This window comes from Molossus molossus, unplaced genomic scaffold (genome assembly GCF_014108415.1).
Source record: "Molossus molossus isolate mMolMol1 unplaced genomic scaffold, mMolMol1.p scaffold_m16_p_5, whole genome shotgun sequence".
Lineage (NCBI taxonomy): Eukaryota > Metazoa > Chordata > Mammalia > Chiroptera > Molossidae > Molossus > Molossus molossus.
Genome location: NW_023425388.1, coordinates 66,021,336 through 66,043,376, shown reverse-complemented (window position 1 = coordinate 66,043,376; position 22,041 = coordinate 66,021,336). Strand labels below are relative to the sequence as shown.

Genomic DNA, 22,041 nt, shown 5'->3' with positions numbered 1-22,041 from the left:
CACACACACACACACACACAGACACACACAGAGAGAGAGAGAGAGAGAGAGAGAGAGAGAATAGTATCTTTCATCACTGATATTGGCAAAATTCTAAATGCTTGAGAAATGTTTACTATCTAACACCCCCTCCCCAAAAGCAAGCTCTTTAGTGAGATGGAGACGAAAAAGGCATAGAATAGCATAAAAAACTGGTTAATGTCAGAGTACTGCCTGATCTTGTTAGCATCCAAATTAAGTAAAAGTCTGATGCTCAGCTACATTTCTAAAAGCAAAGGGGAACAGGAAATTTAAGAACAAATCTCGCCCTGGCATTTTTGCTCAGCGGTTAGAGCGTTGGCCTGCAGACCAAAGAGTCCCGGCTTTGGTTTCCGATAAAGGCGCGTACCTTGGTTGCAGTTTGTCCCTGGCCCCGGCTGAGGTTGTGAGGGTGGCAGCCACTCTATGTGCCGCTCATGTTGATGTTTCTCTCTCTCTTCCTCCCTCTCTCCCTCCCGCTCTTATCTGAAGATAAATGCAAAAATGTCCTCAGGTGAGGATTAAAAAAAAAAAAAAAGAATAAATCTTGACACAGTAATTTGATCAAAGTAAGGAAGTCCATTAGGGTGAAACAGTTGAACACATGTGGACATTTGATATTATGTAAAGAATGTATTTGGAAGCTGGCTCTGTCCTCATGTTCAACAGTCCCCTGAAACTATTGTCACTTCCTTTTCATGACTACTGGAACTGTAGACCCCTGACAGGCTGACTTTAAAAAAAATTATTTTGGTCTAGAAAAGATATATATATATTTTTTGTTTGTTTGTTTTTTGTTTATCCTCATCCGAGGACAGTTTTACATTCATCTTCAGATAGAGTGAGAGGGAGACAGGGAGGAAGAAAGAGAGAAACATTGATGTGAGAGAGACATCAACTGGCTGCTACCCACATGACCCCAACTAGGGCTGGGGACAAACTGCAACCGAGGTATGTGTCCTTAGCAGGAACCGAACCCAGGTCTCTCTGGATTGTAGGCTGACACTCTAACCACTGAGCCAAACCGGTCAGGTCTGGAAAAGGTATTTTTAAGTGCACAAATTATACATATTTAGCTTGGTGAATTATCACAAAGAAGGTATCAATGTAACTATTACCTGAGTCAAGAAAGAAAATAATACAACACCTCAAAATCTCCACTCATAATTATTACCCTCTTTTCCTTCCTCCCTAAAGGCAAACCACTATCTTGACTTTTAACACAATACTTTAGTTATGCCTGGTTTTGAACTTTATATAAGAGGAATCATATAGTACATGATCTTTGGTGACTGGCTTTTTAACTTTGACTTTTGTGAGATTCTTCCAAGTTTCTGGATGTAACAGTAACTTGTTCATTTTCACAGCTGTATAGTATTCCATTGTAAGACTACATCATGATTTTTCTATTCCTTCTACTACTGGAAGGCATTTGAGATGATTACAAATAATGCTATTGTGAATATTCTTTATACAACTCTTGGTATAAATGTGCATACATTTCTCCTGGGTATAACTTAGAAGTGGATTTGCTGACTCTCAAGATATATGTATTATTTTGGAAGATATGCCAAATTATTTTTCAAAGTGGTCGTACCAGTTTTCATTCTCATTGTGAGTAGATGACAGTTTCACAGCTTTACATCTTTATTTTAACATTATCTTTAAAATGTAAGCCACTTGAGCCCTCGCTGGTTTGGCTCAGCGGTTGGAGCATTGGCCTGTGGACCAGAGTCCCGGGTTTGGTTCCCACTAGGGGCACATACCAAAAAAATATAATAAAATAATAAAATGTAAGCCACTTGATGTTATACTTCTGACAAGAGAAAAATTCTGAGATGCCCCAAATTAAATTGCAGCAGATGAGGGGGATGAGAGGAAGAGACAAGAGAGGCTAATCAGTTAACAGCTATGGGTCTGAAACCAACACAAGATGCTCACATTCCTGAATGTATGTTGAAACTTTGAATCAACTTCCAGGAAGCTATCTCAGTGATTATCTAGAAAGAATAGCAGACCATCATACCCCACCACATATTGTTTATTCGTGAACTTTCCAGACTGTTGTCTACAACCAATCCAAAAGCATCAAGTACTTCTCCCTTATATACTATTCACCTATCCCAGAGCTACTCCCTCTTTTCTCCCCTCCCCCTTATCTATAGCCAATATACATTCTTTCAAAACAATTCACATTTTTATTCGCCAAATATTGTGTAAAAGAGCTCCATTTACCCCACGGTGGGGGACATGTTCACCTCCATCTAGCCCTGCTGCTGGTGGTTTAGACTGTACAGCCCGGGACCTGGTCCTTTTTCTGGCTAGCATATGGCTCAATAAACCCTTTCTTTCAGGACAGCTTTCAGCTTTGAAAGTTTTTGTTCAACATCTTGTTTTAATTTGCTTTTCCATTCATAGGCAACTGTTAATTTGCTTTCTGTCTCTATAGATTTGTCTATTCTAGACATTTCATATAAATGGAATCATACAATATATAGTCTTTTGTGACTGACTTCTTTCTTTTGGTTATGTGGGTTGTTTCTGCTTTTGGGGCTATTATGAGTAATGCTGCTATAAATATTCAAAGTTTTGTGTGGACAGGTTTTAATTTTCTTGAGTTTATACCTAGGCATCTGATTTCTGGGTAATGTGGTATGTAACTCTATGTCTAACATTTGGAGGTACTACCCAATTGTTTCCATGGCAGCTGCATTATTCTACATTCCCACCAGCGGTGTCTGAGGTTCCAATTTCTCCACATCCTCACCAACACTTGCTATTCTCTTTCTTTTTTATTCTAGCCATTCTAGGGGGTACAAAGTGGTATCTCCTTGTGATTTTGATTTGCATTTCCCTCATGGCTACTGATGTCAAACCTATTTTCTTTTTTTAAATTTTTTTATTCTCACCCAAGGGCATTTTTGCATTTATCTTCAGATAGAGCAGGAGGAAGAGAAAGAGAGAAACATTGACGTGAGAGAGACACATCAAGTGCTGCCACCCACACAAACCCAACCGGGGCCGGGACAAACTGCAACAGAGGTAGGTGCCCTTAGTGGGAACCAAATCCGGGACTCGCTGGTCCATGGTCCGACGCTCTAACTGCTGAGCCAAACTGGCCAGGGCTCAAACCTATTTTAATGTGCTTATTGGCCATTTGTGTATTTTCTTTGGAGACATGTCTATTTAGATTCTTTGCTCATTATAAAATTGGGTTGTTTATCTTTCTAATATTGAGTTGTAAGCATTCTTCACATATTCTAAATATAAGTCTCTTATCAGATACATGATTTGAAAATATTTTCTTCCATTCTCTGGGTTCTTTTTATTTTCTTCATGGCGTTCTTTGAAGCATACAAGTTGTTAATTTTGATGATACTGCAGTATTTATTTTTCTGTTGCTGCTTGCGCTGTTGGTGTCATTTGCTGATGTTGTCTTGATAAGCAGAAATTCTTAATGTCTTTACTACTATCAATGGTACCATAAAAACATCTTATACAATTCACCTTTGCACTTATAGTAAAACTATCCATTCTATCTTTCAATGTCCATGATATAAAACCATATGTGAGATTTTTTTTTCAGAAAATCACATTAAGAAATAGTTTTTGTCTCCACTGATAAGCTGACATGTTCCTCCTTTTGGATATTTCCTTTTTTGTTTACTTAGAAAACTCAAAGATAATTTTTAAAACTTTAATTGAAAAAAATAGGCACAAAGAAAAGTATTTTATAAACATATAGTTCAGTGAAATTTTGAAAACCAACACACCTGTGCAAGCAGCAGGCAGGTCAAGAAACAAAGATTACCAGCCTCCAGGACTTTCCTCTTGCTCCCCCTGTCACAGCCCCCGTCACCTCTCAACCTCTGGAGGAGCTGCTGTCCTGACTTCTAACATCATATATTAGATTTACCTGGTTTTGTACTTTACATAAGTGGAATCATATTGGGTATATCTTTGTACCCGGCTTCTTCCACTCATTATTTTTATGAGTGTCATCCATACTGTTGCATGTAGTTGTAGACTATTCTCATGGCTGTGTAGCAGTCAATCATCGAATATACTGTGATTTATTAAGGCATTACTATTGATGGGCTGTTAGGGAGTTTCAAATTTGGGTCTATGTTGAATAATGCTGTTAAGAACATTCTAGTCCAGCTATGTTGGTGAATATATGTACGCCATTTTTGCTAGATTATGTTGAACGGTTTTCTAACGTGATTGTAATAATGTATACTCCCACAACAATGCATAAGAATTGCAGATGCTCCCCATCCTCCCCAACACTTGGATTTGTCACTTTATTTAAACTGTAGATATTCAAGTGAATATGCAGTGTTCTCATTGTGGTTTAACTATGCATTTCCCTGATGACGAATGAAGTTGAGCACTTTTTCATTTGTTTTTTGGTTAACTGGATATATTGCCTTGTGAAGCAGCTGTTCTCATGTTTCACTCATTAAAAAATGTGTCTGTTTTTATTGATTCATAGTTATTTATTCTGGATAAATATGCTTTGATGGTATATGCATTGTGAATATATTCTCCTATTCTGTGGCCTGCTTTTTCCCTCCCTTAGTGGACAAAAGATGTTCTCAGTATTTACATAGAACAATTTAACAATGTTTTCTTTTTACACATAGTACTTTTTTGTCCTATTTAAGACATATTTTCCTGCCCCAAGTTCATGAATATATTCTCCTATATTATCTTCTTGAAGCTTTATTGTTTGACCTTTGCATTTAGATCTAAAGTCTACCTGCTGATGATTTTGTTAGATAAGATTCCAGTTACATTTTGCCCCATGTGAATAGTCAACTGACCCAGCACCATTTATTAAAAAGTATTATACATCTTGGGTTCTGTTTCTGGATTCTCTATGTTCTGTTCCATTGGTCTATTTATCTGTCCCTTGCCCCAACAGCACACTTAGCATATCTTAATCACTAGCTTTATAATGAATGTTAGTAACAAAAAGAGGAAATCCTCTCAACTTGTTTATTTTTTCCAGGCTATTTTTGGCCCTTTGAATTTCCATATAAATTTGAGAATCAGCTTGTTGAGTTCACCAGAAAAAATATGTTTGAACTTTGATTGCAATTACATTGAATCCATACATCAATCTGGGGAGAAATTATATCTTTAAATTTTGAGTCTTATGCATAAATATATCATTTATTTTATTCTTTTTAAATCCTCACCTGAGGATATTTTTCTATTTATATTCACATAAGTGGGAGGGAGAGAGAGAAACATTAATGTGAAAGAGACACATTGATTGGTTGCCTCCTGCACAACCCCAATGAGGCCTGGGGACAAAAGCGCAACCGAAGTACATGCCCTTGACTGGAATCGAACTTGTGACTCTTTGGTCCTCGGGCTGCTGCTCTACAGCTGAGCCAAACTGGCCAGAGCAAATAAATAATTTATTTATTCAGAACTTCTTTAACTTCTCTCAAAAATGTTTTATGATTGTCTATGTAGAGATACTGCATATCTTTTCCTAGTGTGTTAGTCAGGGTTCAATCAGAGAAACCAGTGGGAGATATATGGATTTGTCACAGGCAATTGGTAATAACCATCAAATCAAAAATTACAGAGAAGATCCCATGAATCCCTGTATGGCATAATATGAGTGCCAACTTTCTCATAGCCAACAAGATCAGTACTGCTTTCCTTTCTTCTTATCACCTTCCCTTCAGCTGCAATTACTCAAACCCCAAAGCAGACAGACCTGAAACAATCTGTATGATCCTATCCCTGTAGCAAGGCATTATTTTGTGTAAAGCTATTTTTAAAAAAACAGACTGTAGTTTTTTGGTTATTTTTGGTATGTGCTCCTAGCAGGAACCAAACCCGGGACTCTCTGGTCCGCAGGCCGATGCGCCAACTGCTGGGCCAAACCGGCCAGGGCCAGATTGTAGTTTTTGGACTTGCTTGTGTTTTTCCACCCAGGTGATGCATTTGAAGCTCTGAAGAACCCTTAAACTCACATTTTACAGTCTTCTGAGCACAGTAGGTGTTTAGCTCAGGAAATATTTACTGTTGATATTGATACACCTCACTCAAGTGATAATATAAGGCTTTAAGGAATGGAAAGAACAAAGAAAAGATGAGGATGAGTCAAATCTTTCTCAAAAGTCTGGAGATCTTGAGGCTTTTTATTATAATAAAAAATAATGTGAAACCTGGTGAGTCAGAGAGATCTCAGAAGGGCATAACAGTAACATGCTTGAGAACCATGACTCATACAGTGTGTTGGATTTTCTGAAGGCAGAGAGAACAAACACAGGAGGATAAATGAAGTAAGTCAACTCCGATGTATGCTGCCAGAGACCTGCATACGGACCTATCTAGGAAGTTGTAGTAGAAGGAGGAGGCCACAGGGATGGACACATTTCAGCCATTTACCAGCATCTGGTTCTCTGGCTGCCCCTCTAGCACAGGGTGCAGGCAGAGGTGGCAGGTACCTCTGTACACAGTTCCCAGTGTTGGGAGAGGCAATCTGCCATGTACCCTGAGCAGCTCTGCACATTCTTGCTTGTACACCTAGAGGCAAGGCCCTGAATGCTCTTTACCCAGGCCATTTCTCAGGGTTGTGTTTGCAGTGAGAAACCTTGAGGGATGAGGTAACATCTCCCCACAAACAAACAAACAAGCTTATTACCACTCATTATAAAAATGATGACCCCCCACCCCAGGCTCTGGTTCCTCTCCTTTAATGGCAGCCCACTCTGTGTGTAAGCATCATCCATTGGGCCCTCCATCATCCTCATGGAACTTGGGGGCAAGAAGCCAGCACAAACCCAACATGAAGCTCTGACTACTGCTTTTGCCCTGAGTAATGAAGTATTTTGTCTCTGACTCAAGAGTCTCATGTCTTTTGCTAGCATCCATAAAACAGCAATAGGTTAACCTGTTCACTTGCAAGTAGGGCAAAAGCTCATACCCTACACAACTCTTATTACTCAAACTTTTGGACTTCCCAGACAGTATAATTCCAGACACTGGGGATTATTGTGGGACTATCACTTTAAGTCCCAGATACTGGGGATTACTGTGGATATGTCACTTTTAATTCTAAGAAATAATAATATGTAAATAACAAATGCCATTTACAATCATTATTACAAGTGATAGTAAGTACGCTCTCAGAATAAAAGATAGTCTTTTAATTGAACACATTTAGCTTCATGCAGAACTTTTGACATTACCCTTATTTTATGCATTTCAGAGGAGGCACAGGAAAGCTACCCTTTGGGCCTAAAATGTCTGCTTTGTTCCAAGAGTTCAGTCATTATGGTCCTTATTAAACTGCATGAAGAATATAGGGGGGAAAAGTGTTATTATATCCATCATTAATATCTAGCAAAGTTATCAGATGGGTTTTAGGTCACCTAGCAGGACCTTTTGTTAAAGGATACCAGATATGTACTTTTTTCCTTATGAGAACCTTCTCAGAAAAATAAGAATGTATATAGACTACATTTCCAAATAGCTCTATTGAGTGTAACAGACATACAATAAACTGCACGTATTTAAAGTCATGATTTGATAAATTTTGGTAAATGTATACACTTGTGAAATACCACAATCAATATAATGAACATATCCACCACTCCCAAAAGTTTTCACAACTCCTTTTATAATCCCTCCTACTTGCCTCTCTATGCCACCCTTCCATGAACCTACAGGCAACCATTGATCTGATTTCTGTCACTACAGATTAGTTAACAATAGATTTGCTTAATTTTCTAGAATTCTGTATGATTGGAATTATATAGAATATAATCTTTTTTTCCTGGCTTCTTTCACTCAACATAATTATTTTGAGATTCATTGATAATGTCTCAAGTATCAATAATTCGTTCTTTTTAATGATGACTAGTATTGTATGGATATACTATAATTTGTTTATCCATGCACCTGCTGATGGATATTTGTGCTATTTCCAGTTTGGGGCTATTAAAATATAGTTGTTATGAACATGGGTACACAAGTCTTGGTACAGACATATGGTTTCTTTTGCCTGGATAAAATCCTAAGAGCAGAATAGCAGATCATATAGTAGGTATATGTTGAATTTTTAAAGAAATTGACACACTATTTTCCAAAGTGGCTGCACCATATTGCATTTTTAGCAGTAGTGTATACCAACACTTGATTTAGTCGGTCTTTTAAAATTTTAGCCATTCAAATAGTTGTGTAGTGGTAGTTAATTGGTTTTAATCTGCATTTCATTAGTGACTAATGGTGTTGAGCCTGTTTTCAAATGCTTATTTATCATCCATATATCTTCTTTGGTGAAGACTCTATTAGAATCTTTCACTCATTTTGTTATTGTTTTTTTTTTTTTTATTATTATTATTGAATCCTTAGTGTTCTTTACATATTCTGGATATGTTTTTGAAAGTATTACAGAGGTCCCCCCTTTTTCCCCATTGTCTTTTTATTTTCTTAAGATTCTCTTTTAAAGAGAAGATGTTTTAAATTTTGTTTAATTTATCAATGTTTTATTTTATGATTTGTACTTTTATTATTATATCTCATCTTTTTTTTTTTTTTTATGCTCACCAGAGGACATTTTTCCATCCTTTGTTCAGGTAGAAGGGAGAGAGAGGAACAGAGAGAGAGAGAGAGAAACATCGATGTGAAAGGGACACATCGAGTGGCTGCCACCCTCACAACCGACCAGGGCCGGGGACAAACCGCAACCAAGTTACGCGCCCTTAGCGGGAACCGAACCCGGGTCTCTCAGGACCACAGGCCGACGCTCTAACCGCTGAGCCAAACCGGCCAGGGCTACTTCTATTATTATATCTAAAAAATATTTGCTTATTCCAAGGTCACAACATTTTTCTCATGTTTTCTTTAAAAAATTTTAGTCTTAGGTTTTATAGTTAGGTCTATGATCCATTTTGAATTCAATTCAGAATATGGTGTAAGATGGAGATCAAAGTTCATTTTTTTCATGTGAATATCCAATTGTGCCAACACCATTTGTTGAAAAGACTATTGTTTCTTCTCCACTGAACGGCCATTGCACTTCTTTGAAAAGCAGTTTCCCACATATATGTAGGTTTATTTCTATCTTCTATTATGTTGTGTTGATGTATATGTCTGTCTCTAATACCAACTCTCTTCATTATTATAGATTGGTAATAAGTCTTAAAATCAGGTGGTCCTCATCTTCCAAATTTATTCTATTTTATTTTAATCCTCACTTGAGTATATTTTTCTATTTATCTTCAGATAGAGCGGGAGGAAGAGGGAGGGAGAGAGAAAGAGAAACATTGACATGAGAGGGACATATTTACTGGCTGCCTCCTGTGCAACCCCAACCAGGACTGGGGATGAACCGTAACTAAGGTATGTGCCCTTGGCCGGAATCGAACCCAAGACTCATTGGTCTGCAGGCCGACACTCTACCACTGAGCCAAACCAGCCAGGGCCAAATTTATTGTATTTTAAAGTTCTTCTGGCTATGGTAGGTCCTTCATATTTCCATAAGAATTTTAGAAACAGCTTGTCATTTTATTTTTTTTAATGCCAGCTGGGATTGTGACTGTGATTGGGCTTGGTGTATACATAATTACAGGAGAATTGACAGCATAGAGTCTTCCAACCCATGAACACAATGTCTCTCCATTCATTTAGAACTTATTCAATTTCTCTCAGCAATCTTTTATAGTTTTCAGAATACAGGTATTTTACATTGTTTGTTAGATTAGCAATGTTTTGTAGTTTTCAGTGTACAAGTATTTACATTGATTGTTAGATTTATCCCTAAATAGTTCTTATTGTTGATGCTATTATAGTATTGCTTTTAATTTTACTTTTCAATGGCCTGTTAGAAATACAGTTGAGTTCTGTGCATTGATCTTGTATCTTCCAACCTTGATAAACTCCTTTATTAGTTATCATGGTTTTAAAAGAAATAGATTACATTGGATTTTCTACATAGACAATCAAGTCACCTGAAGGTAAAGCCATTTTAGTTTTTTCTTTCTAAACCATGTGCCTTCTACTTCTCTTTGTTATCTTATTGTACTGGCTAAAATCTCCCTTGTTGAATAAAAGTGGCGAGAGAAGACATCTGGTCTCAAAGGGAACGTAATCAGTCTTTTACCATTAAAAATGGTGTTGACTATAGATCTTTCATAGATGCGCTTTGTTAGGTTGAGGATGTTCAATTTCTAGTTTGTTGATATTTTATCAGGAATGGATGTTTAATCATGTCAAATGTTTTTTTTTCTATTAAAATGATCATTTGTTGTTTTTTTTAAGTTGGTAAATATGGCGAACGATATTGATTGATCTTTGAATATTAAATTAACCTTGCATTCTTTTATCATGATACATTATCCTTTTGATATTTGGAAGATTCAATTCGTTAAAATTTTGTTTAGAATTTTGGATCCATGCTCATGAGAGATGTTGGCTTATAGGGATATTTGTTGTTGTTAGGTTTTCATGTCAGGGTAATGCCGTCCTTACAGAATGAGTTAGGAAATGCTTCATTATTTTCAGTATTTTAAAGGAGTTTGAGTAAACTCAACAATACAGGCACAGGGTGGGTAGGTGCCTCTGGCACGTTTTCACAGGAATGCAGTCAATGAATCAGCTATGGCTGCAGTCCTTCAAGGCTTGACTAGGGGGAAGTCAGCTTCTAAACTCATTCACATTGCTGTTAGCAGGCCTCAGAAGATTTATTTTCAAGATGACTGAGGTCTCAGAAGATCTATTTTCATGCTCACTGACACGGCTGTTAGTAAGCTGCAGGTCCCTGCTGGCTGCAGACTGGAAACATCAGTTCCTTGCCATGTGGGCCTCTCCAAAGGGCAGCTCACAACATGGCAGGTGGCTTCCCTCAGAGTGAGTGACTAAAAGAGTGAGACAGATCCAAGATGAAAGCCATAGTCTTTTTGTAACCTTGTCCCAAAAGTGACATCTTTTTTATAAGCAAGTCAATAAGTCCAGCCCACACTCAAAGAGAGAGGATTTCACAAGAGTGTAACTATCAAGAGGTAGGAGTCCTTGAAGAACATCTTAGAGCAGTGGTTCTCAACCTGTGGGTCATGACCCCTTTGGGGGAACGACCTTTTCACAGGGGTCACCTAAGACCATTGGAAAACACATATTTCCGATGGTCTTAGGAACCGAGACACCGCTCCTCTATCCATCTCCAGGACAGTGTGCCCACATGCAGATAAGTCCACATACAACATGAGGAACTTATTAAAGGGTCCTGGCATTAGGAAGGTAGAGAACCACTGTCCTAGAGACTGCCTACCACAGTTGTTCTTAACATTACTTTATTATGCTTCTAATACCTGTAGAATCTTAGATAGTATCACTTCTCCCTTTCTTATTTGCATAATTATATTTTTTCTTTTTTCTTGATCACTTGAGCTAGAGGTTGGTCAATTTTATCAATCTTCAAAAAGCTTTGGTTTCACTGTTTTTCCCTGTTGTTCCATTTTTGTTGTTGTTAATCCTCACCTGAGGATATTTTTCCATTGATTTTTTTGATAGAGTGGAAGGGAGGAAGGGAAAGAGGGAGAGGAAGAGAGAGAAACATCAATGTGAGAGAGACGCATCATTGACTGGTTGCTTCCCGCACGACCCCGATCAGGTACTTGCCCTTGGCCAGGCATTGAACCTGAGACCCTTTGGTCCTTGGGCCGACATTCTAACCACTAAGCCAAAACGACCAGGGTTGTTTTTCTGTTTTCTATTTTATCAGATTCTACTCTAATCTTTATTATTTTCTTTCTTCTGCATCCTTTGGGGACTATTTACTTTTATTTCAGTTTTGTAAACAGATCTTTCTTTCTTTCTTTCTAATATAAAGTTTAGAGCTATAATTTCTCCCTTTCCCCACACCTCCACCTCCACCTCCACCAACAAGTACAGCTCTATTTTATTTTTTTTATTCCTCACCCTGAGGATATTTTTCTATTTATTATCAGATAGAGTGGGAGGGAGGGAGAGAGAGAGACAGAGAGAAACATCAATGTGCTAGAGCCACATCAACTGGTTGCCTCCCGTATGACCTGACCAGGGCCAAGGATGAACATAACCGAGGTACATGCCCTTGACCAGAATCAAACCTGAGACTCACTGGTTCTCAGGCCAACGCTCTAACCGCTAAGCCAAACCGGCCAGGGCCCAAGTACAGCTTTAATGGCATCCAACAAATGTTGATATGTTGTATTTTCATTTTCTTTTTGTTAATCCTCACCTGAGGATAATTTTCCATTGACGTTTAGACAGAGTAGAAGGGAGTGAGGGAGAGAAAGAGAGAGAAACAATGATGTGATAGAGACACATTGATTGGTTGGTTCCTGAACAACCTCAACCCGGGCCAGGGATCAAACCTGCAACCCAGGCACATGCCCTTGACTGGGAATCAAACCTACGACCCTTTGGTCTGAGGGCTCACACTCTAACCACTGAGCCAAACTGGCCAGGGCATGTATTTTCATTTTCATTCAGTTGAAAATACTTTATAATTTCTCTTTTGATTTTTTTCCTTGACCATGAGTTATTTTAAAACATTCTATCTGGTTTCCAAATATGTCAGGATTTTCCAGAGAACTTTCTGTTATGGATTTCTAATTTATTTCCAGTGTAGTCAGAGAATATACTCTATATGACTTGAATCCTTTTAAATTTAATGAGAATTCTTCCGTGTCCCAGAATATGATCTACCTTGGTAGACATTCCATGTATTCTACAGGTATTGGGTGGAGGATTATATAATTGTCAGTTAGGTTAAGTTGGTTGACAGTATTATTTAAGTCTTCTATATTTTTACTGATTTTTCTCTTGTAGACTATTTTAAAATTTTATAAAAATGCAATATCTGCAACTGAACTTGAACATTAGTATATTATGTCATTTTATTATAATATTCTCTTTTGTTCCAGCACACGCATGTGTGTATGCGCATGTGTACACACACGCAATCACAAATTTAGAGACCACAGAACTGGAATGAAATAAAGCATTGAATTGTGATGCTGCATCTTTTGAACAAATTTTATTATTTAAGAAACTGGGTTATCTTATCTTCCCTCTTATCTGACCCTGTAAGCTACTTAATTGCAAAATGTGTTTTTACTTCGAGGGCCTCTTACTATTTTATTCTTCATGCCAAGTCACGCTCCCACTGCAGTCAGGGCAGACAGCAAACAGAGCTATTCTGCTACAACACTGTTTACAAGTGTTCCTGTTTGAATAGGATATATCAATGATTTCAAAACCTACAAAACTGTCTAAAAAGAATATGGTTTAGGGAAAAATAGTATGGGACCATAACACTTGAAACATATTTAACTATGTAACCAGAATATTAATAAAAATAAAAATTATCCCTCTTATAATACCAGCATTCAGTAAATTTCCACTGTCGTTTGTACCCAGTATCATAGCTGATTTTTACAGCCTTAAATTTCCAAAATGTATGTCCTCGAGGATCTCTGCCGCCCATAAAAAACACTACCATCAAAATTCGTTCTGGATCTGTGCTTTCTTCAACAATCAATTATTTTTAAACACAAGGGAAATGTCATTTCTGCTTTTTCATCTACTACTACAGCTTCACCAGACAGCTTCACGTTGTAGGAAGGACGCCAGTTCTTGAAGCCATTAAACCAGCCACTATTTGTTGTAAGGAAAGGCAGTGCCCTAGTATTCTTAGCTTAAGGCTCCCTGAATTCTTTAAACCATTGATTTTTCTGGGGAAAGAAATTGCATACGAACCAATATCATTTTCTTATTTGCCAATCATGTATTCATTTGCATTATAGAAATGTGTTGCAGCTAAAAAGACTAATTCATAGTTCTCTAGCCTTGAAATGTGTCCTTTTCCCAGGCATTTTCTTGGCAGCAGCTGCCAATGGGACCAAAATCCCCTTCCTCCCAGGATCACTGAAAACATATTTACTAAGCACCCATTATATTCTAGAGTCTGTTATAAATGTTGGAGACAGTAGGGAGCAGTTAGGATAGACAAGGTCCCTGTGTTCACAGTTTTTATATTCTGGTGTGGGATATAGACAATAAAAAGGTAAATCAATCAATATGGTAATATCAGAGAGTGATACTTGCTATGAAGAAAATAAAACTGATGGGATATGGAATGAGATGTGGGGGCAGGGTGGAGAGGCTACTTTAGGTAAGATGATCAGGGAAGGCTTCTCTGAAGAGATGACGTTTTAGCCAAGACCTATACGATGAGAAGTAACTAGTCGTGGAAAGAGCTGGAGAAGACTGTTAGGTAGTGGAAAGAGCAGGGGGCAGTAAGTCAGGCCTTGTGATGGGAGTAGGTTTAGTGTATTTGAGGACCAGAATGAATGTGGCTGCAGCAGCCTTAGGGGTATACTCAGGGCACAGTGCCACATAACACTGCCACGTTGAGGTTGACCCAGCAGATCAAGTCATTGCTACGTAACAATTCTATTTCTTCCATGCCTCAGATGGCCAATGGCACCCCAAAATGCCTGCTAGACAAATTCAACTGACTGATCCCCAGTTGAGTGCCAAAACCAGGTACTGGAGCACGGTACACCTGATCACCCCCAAGTGTAAGGCTGGAGTGGGGCCAGGCGAGCTTGGCTTCTCTGAGGGAGTTGTTAAAATCTGATGTGGGCTCCATCCAGAAAAAAAACAGCTGTGGGGCAGGGCGAGAGGGCTGGAGGCAGCCTGGGGCAGCTGCACAGGATGAGGGTACACAGCGCTGGAGTGGAAGAGATGGAAAGGCCCCTGAGGGAAGAACTGAGTAGCAGTGAAGGAAATATTACGCAAGTCCCTTCAGAAGAAAGTCATCATTTGTTTCTTTTGCCAGCCCTAGGGGCCACAGATTCGTACCCTGATGCGCCAGTGACTTTCCCACCAGTCACTGCTGAGCAGAACAGCCAGGTAGTAGGGCTTCACTATTTTTGCAGAATCCTTAGCTCACCCAGACTGATTCCAACTGTGCTGTCATAAACTTTAGTGTTGCTTTGGAAGAATTCTCTATATGTTCTCTGTTTTTCATATAAACACCTCATCATCATCTTCTTCTTCTTTTTTTTTTTTTTTTTGGACCAAAGCTTTATTTAAAACAGAAACTGTATTTTCCTCAACAAATATTGAAAGCCCTCTTTCCCATTACAGAGAACACCTCACCTTCTTAGAAGGGCTGTACCCTCCTCTGTGAGGAGGGACTCTTCATGCTCTTTTTGGGGGGGGGGGGCGGGGGATCCTTATAGTAGGTAGCACAGTGCTGGGCTAGATCTTTCTCTTTTTAAGAGGGTCCTGCAAGGCCAGGACCATTGAGAGGGGACCTTCTTACATAGCTTAATGCCACAGAAGGAGACAAGATCTACTGATACCAGCTGGCAGCTTAGAGTGCCAAAATGATACTTACACCCTGGGTTTCATGATTCAGGAGATGAGAAACTAGGCACGGGGCTACTTACCTGTTCTTTCTGCAGCGGATTGTGAAGCCAAGAAAGAAGACTATCAGAAGAAGTCCACAGCTGAGAGAAGTCCAAACAATACCCAAGAGGACAGGAGATAATGAAGTGGTCTGACTGCTGTGCTGGGAAGAGGTCTGAGGACAGAATAAAGAGCAGCTGTTAGGAAAGAAGGCTTTTCTGTAGACCAAACGTGAGCTGCCCCGTCATCCCCAAAGCCTGGAGGTACATGTCCTTCATGAGCTTTTCCTCCGCCGCCTCCCTCTCCCCGCAACAACGTGTATTTCTGAGCAGCCCTGACACCCCATGGCTGCTTACTTACAATTGTTGTCTTGCAGAGATCATGAATGGGTCTCCGATCAAGCTCCTGGCCAGGAAAACTGTCACACAATTCAGAGCAGTTAATTTCAGGCTCCATGTCATCACATGCCCCTCTTGGTGTGCGCTTATTCAGTCTTGGCTACCCGCTGGCAGGGAACCAGCAGATCTCTGACTAAAACAGAGCATCTCAGATCTTTTCTTCAGAGGCATCATCTTGGAGCTGGCTCCTGGCTCAAAATATGGGATGAACAACCCATTCAGGTAGAAGCGAAGGGATATTGCACTAAGCTCCTTCACCAGCCACCCTCCAGGCTCTCCTGGTCCCCTGTTGCCAGTACATGCCATGTGAGTCAGGAGTGGGCATCTTAGTAACCACAAAGCGATGATTCTGCCTTGCCACCAGATGGCAGTCCCTGCTCCAAGTCCTCTTGCATAGGTCTCGAAGGAAAGGAAAGCAGTTAAACCTGTTAACAAACAAATTGTATATATAAGTATGTGTAAATGGTTTACTAGAGGTTTAAAATATTTTATAAAGTTTAACTATATAGTTATATTTTATTATATACAGTTATATACTTTATTATATATAACAAAGGTTTAAAACAGAATATACACTTAAATATATTTTAAACCTCTTTAATAAGCAATAATTTAAAAACAAAGACAAAGCACATCTGACAATTAGATATAAAGCCCACAGTCTGTCTTCAGATCCTTTTTATGGTCCAGCACTGTAAAAACTTTAGTGCAGACATGTGAGGCACATCTCCCTTTCCTCCCTCCTGGGAAATCCCCTGCTCTGTCTGAGCCTGGGAGGCGGTGGGCTGTGGGCCCCACGCTCTCCGTATGCAATGTCTGCAATCGCTCTGGCCCTAGTTCTCTCGGGGACTGGAGGAACGTTCACTCTGTGGGGTCACAGGAGGATACATAAGCCCTTTGGAAATAGCTTTGTTTTTTTCTTTCTTTTTTTAACTGTTAGACTATTAGAAGTGGGATAGGCTACTCAAATAATAGGGAGAGAAACTGAGGACCCTAGGAATGCCAAAGACTGAGCGACTGGACAGAGGATGGCGTTGTTTCTCTCAGAAGATGCTTGTAATGGGAATACTGTGATCAAGAGAAGCTCTAGCACCCCACTGGTATAGTTCAGTGGACTGAGCGTTGTCCCATGGACTGAGAGGTCCTGGTTCAGTTCCCAGTCAGGGCACATGCCCGGGTTGCAGGCTTGATCCCCAGTAGGGGGTGTGCAGGAGGCAGCCAATGGATGTTTCTCTCTCACATTGATGTTTCCATCTCTCTCTCCCCCTTCCTCTTGCTCTAAAAAATCAATAAAAACATATTTTTTTTAAAAAGGGACAGAGAGAAGCTCTACCTTGCAGAACAAAAGCAGAAATGCAGAAAAGCTCAAATTAGCCCCAGCAGAAAAGGTAGACAGGTCCTTAATTCTTTATAACAATCTGTCCCTCAATAACAGAAAACAAATTTAAAATTTTACCCGTGGAAATTTATACGATGATACCACTTCTGCTTTGTGTTTTTTTAAACAGCTTAGCACAGCTTTCTTTCATTGTGGAGAAAAATTGGAAGGGGAAAAAATATCAATTATAATTTCAATTGCCACAGAACATAAGACTGGTGTTTAAGCCAGAACAACAGTGACAGGTGTGGGCTGCCATCTTTGGGTTCTGCGTGCATAGGCATGAACAATACAGCACCAGGTGCTGCCCATTCGTTGGCCTCTCACATGGTCCTGAATTATTTACCAGGTTCATTACAATGAAATCCCGAGAGAACCAACAGCCACTATCTCCTGTCAAGCCATTTAAATTCTTGTGCAGTCTATTCAGATTACTGAATGAAAAATTAATAAGTAAATATAAAAACATGACTATTTGCACCCTAATCTAGTTGAAATTGCTGAAAAGACTTTTTTTCCCTTTCTTTTTCTTCTATTTAAAGTTAGACATCTTCTATTGTTCCTTCTAGCATAAAAGCAATTTTGTAAGCCACAGGGGGCCTGTACGACATGATGAATTGAAGGTATAGTTTCCCTGTATTTCCCTTTTAATCATACTGGAAAATAAGTACACTTATATTTGAACCATTATCAAATTTATGTTTATATACACTTAAATCAGATTGAAGTATATATCAGAGAGGGTGTGTGTGTGTGTGTGTGTGTGTGTGTGTGTGTACAGAACCTCATTTTGTTCTCCCTACAACATTGTCATGTGAGGCAAACAATACTGATCCCTTGTTTTCAAATAAGAAAACTTAAGAGCAGAGATGTGGAGAACTTTCTCAAAATCTGTAGAGGCAGAACTTGAATCCAGGAGTTTACATTCCAAAATCAACGTACCCCCAGCATACACCCTATGTTGGCCAGACACTCTGGACTGCATTCTCCCAAGAAGACACCAAAATGGCCTGGTGGGTTTTTCATGTTTAGTGACCAGAGTTTTACTATGGGTTCCCCAGAGTGTGGCACACAATAGTCCATCTATACCAGTAGTTCTCAACTAGAGTGAATTTTCACCCCCAGAGGACATTTGGCAATGTCTGGAGACATTGTGGTTGTCAAAATGAGAGGAGGTGCTACTGACATCTAGCAGGTGGAGGCCAGGGATGCTGCTAAACATCCTTCTATTCACAGGATAGTCCAAAGTACAAAGAATGATCCATCCCCAAATGCTAAGGTTGAGAAACCCTGGCAACACTGTGGGTCCTAGAAGGCTGACAATCTTAAGTCCAAATCATCCTTGTGAGATGCTGTGCTGTCCATCTGAACATAAAGTCCCCTGGGGATAAATTTCTGAGTACATTTCAAAGGTCCCTTTGGGCAGACTGAACTCACTGGCATGGAACTCTGAGTGTGAGATTCCTCTTCAGTCCGTGGAAATCCAGTGCAGAGACTTTACATACCCTGACACTGGGCTCCCCCCTGGGCAGGCATTCGGCTCCAGTGTTAGCACACATTCGTAGAGATTCACACATGAGGAGCAGAAGAAGTGAATGGCTCAGTGACTGAGAGAGAGAGTTGCATGATCTCAAAACGTGTTAAGTAACTGGGAAAGTGGGTGGGGAGCAGTGTGCCCAAGAGGGTAATGGTGAGGCGTCTGACCACAATATAAAGAATCCAAGTCACAGAGAAAAAGATTGGCCCCTCCAAAAGCTCCCCTACCCCCACCAAACACAAAGTCTCTAGAGAAGGAAAAGAGCAAGGGGGAGGAAGCAGAAAAGCAAATAGACCTCTCAATGTCTATAGTTTTGACTCTGAAACCATGTAAATATTTTACTTAAAAAATTAAATCAAAAAGAAGAAAACCAATCGTTAACAATTAAAAATAAATTGAAATAAATGAACCAAACTATATCAAGTTGATGGTATAACTACATAGGAAAGAATTATTGTTTTATTTATTTATTTATTTATTTTTTGGTACATGCCCCTAGTGGGAACCAAATCTGGGACTCTCTGGTCCACAGGCCGATGCTCCAACCACTGAGCCAAACTGGCCAGGGCTAGGAAAGAATTATTTTAAGTAACAGAAACTTGATTATACATTTCCTAAGGACAAAAATACCCACAAAGAAACCTTAATCTGCACTAAGTGGGTACTGTTCCTATTTTATATATATATATGGATACACACATATCTACATATAAATATTTATTAGATAAAGCAAATAAGGAATTATATTCATGTCATTGGGAACTAAAATGTTCAAAGAAAGAGAAAGGAGATACATATATAAAATGAAATAAATAAATTCAATCTTTAATTTCAATGGAAAATAGCAGTATGAACTCAGAATTTTTTTCTAAAATATTTGTATTTCCCAGTCTGTTAACTGAGGCTTTAAAGTAATTATAACCCAGTAACAATAAACATTCCAACTGCCCAGATTGTGGTCTTTGAAACCACTTTTCAATAAAAGGAATCAGGTATTTTTTTTTTTTTTTGGAAAAATGGGCAATTTATGGAACTGGAAATATACAAGATGAACCTGGGACATCTTGTCATATGAGAAAAAAAAAAAAATGTCTGCAATTTGATATAGGTGTCAACTGGCTCCCACTAGCCAATGGCAGGATAATTTCAGCATCAAAAATAACTGCAGTGCACTGAAACATACATGGCACAGAGTAGGCACTCAGTAAGTGCTTATTGAAGGAATGAATAAAGTTGGCATTTTAGGTATTAATAGGCTATTGTTGAGGGTGTGATCTACAAGTGACTTAGTGGCTCCTCCATGTGGACACATAGTATAATTTTTCTTCCTCTCAAAAATCAGGAAAAGTTAACTTTTTTCCTGGAACATCTTTACCTCATGCATAGCACATTTCTCTCTTTTTTGTTTGCTGGGAAGTTCGGAATCAAATATGTGGTTCATTATAGCAACTGTACAATGTTAGGCATCTCTGGCTCATTTTATTATCATATAACTATTTTCCTTTGTCTTGATTTCCTTACCTCTTTATTTTTCACCTCACTATATATTTTGTATTAAAAGCAGGATAAAGGAGGACAATTGAAATAACAGGGATGTTTCCACCCAATGTGAGCAAATAGATACATTATTTGACATACCTCAACCTCAGGTTACCCTCTAAGGAAAGATAAGACAGAACCACATGCAAATGCATCAAAAACGTATCTATTCAAACCACCACCACCAACAGCATCGTGCTAGATGTTCACTAAGGTTCCTTCTGGCACTAATGTTGTCTGAGGTATTAGCTCTTTGTTAACTATGCTAATGTAGGCAGCAGATACATGGATAATTATAAACAGCAGGGAATGTAAAATGCATTTTTAATTACCTTGGAATGCTTTGTGTTATGTTCTGGTAGCAGCTTTACAAACATCCTGAATGTGGGTCACTATTACTAATAGTAAACTCACTTCTATTCCCTGAGCATACACTGCTTTTCATGGGGGCAGCAAGCAGGGCAGAGGGAATTCAGCTTCCCTGAAACCACCTGCTGCATAGATCCTCAGTACAGAAGATGGCTCACAGTTGTAAATATTTTCTAAGACAGCGTGGGTATGAGATTAGGATGGGAAGGTATTGCATAGCTAGGAAGAGATAGTTCAGCCAGGGAAAGAAGGTGAAGTTGCAGATATGGTGGAGATGAAAGAAACCTCAGATATCATAAAGTCCAGTGTCTTCATTTTATTGAGCAGAAAAAAGCCCCGCAGAGGTTGAGAGGCTCCAGATCACACAATGAGTGTAGGAACAGAATCTAGGTACTTTTTCTACTCTACTTTTAATTTTTTTTCTTCACTGATTTCAGAGAGAGAGTTAGAAACATCAATGAGAGAGAACATCAATTGGCCACCTCCTGCATGCCCCCACTGGGGATCAAGCCCACAACCTGAGCATGTGCCCTGACCAAGAATCGAACCTGCAACCTCCTGGTGCATGAGTTGATGATCAACAACTGAGCCACACCGGCCGGCTCAACTCTACTTTTAAGGACCTTTAAAAGAAGTTATGGTTACCCTTTCACACATTTGGAACAGGTGGGCGAGAGGCCTGGACCTGGGAAAGCAGGCAGGGTCATAAGTGTAACAGCCTAGGGCTTGGTCTATGGAGGTGGTCCAAGAGAGACAAGAAACACAGTGGAAGGGGAAAGAATATTCTTTTGGGAGAGTTTAAGTTTTGGAACTTGTATATTTTCGCCCCAACAAAGTAAAGTGGACTGAATTAATCTGCTTCTCAGAACTTCAGATTTGCCTTATACGAGGGGGAGATGATAAAAGTTGCCTTTTAAAGTCTCTGAAGTGCCTCCAATCGCAGTTTCTGCACTTTCGTGGTTTCTGAATAACCATCCCAGGGACCCTGAAGCATGGCTCCTGCAGGGATTTTGATTCACCAAAGGGAAGAGCAGGGGGGAGGAAATTTTGGAAGCAGAATGAAATCACTTGTTGTCCCTTGGCAGGGACGGGAGGTGGGTGAGATGGGGGAAAGGAAAGACGACTCAGGCACTCCCTTAGTCTAACGTGGATCTCAAAAGAAAACAAAGCTTTGGGATTGTTGGGCTTTGTAGGAATTCTGGAACTATACCACCATTCTTTCCTAATCCCTGTGTTCCAAAGCCTTTTCCCTCCTAAACTTTTCAGCACACAATGATATTCCCATAATCTGAAGAACATTTTGCTCAACATTATACAAGGTTGTACACAACCTCTTAGCTTCATATTACTTGTAACTTTTCTTCTACTAAACC

The 22,041-nt window shown here is 39.3% G+C and overlaps 1 protein-coding gene across 2 annotated transcripts in view; it reads right to left on the bottom strand.

Annotated features, from left to right (window-relative positions):
* Positions 1 to 15,951, bottom strand: part of GPR156 (G protein-coupled receptor 156) — a 72,253-nt gene extending 56,302 nt beyond the window's left edge. For both annotated transcript variants that reach the window (XM_036243677.1, XM_036243678.1), the window contains exons 1-2: positions 15,808 to 15,951; positions 15,489 to 15,622 (exon numbers count right to left, since the gene is read on the bottom strand). In XM_036243677.1, the coding sequence (XP_036099570.1) occupies positions 15,489 to 15,622; positions 15,808 to 15,903 (230 nt within the window). In that variant the 5' untranslated portion in view covers positions 15,904 to 15,951. The remainder of the gene's footprint in view (positions 1 to 15,488; positions 15,623 to 15,807) is intronic.
* Positions 15,952 to 22,041: the final 6,090 nt, after the last annotated feature.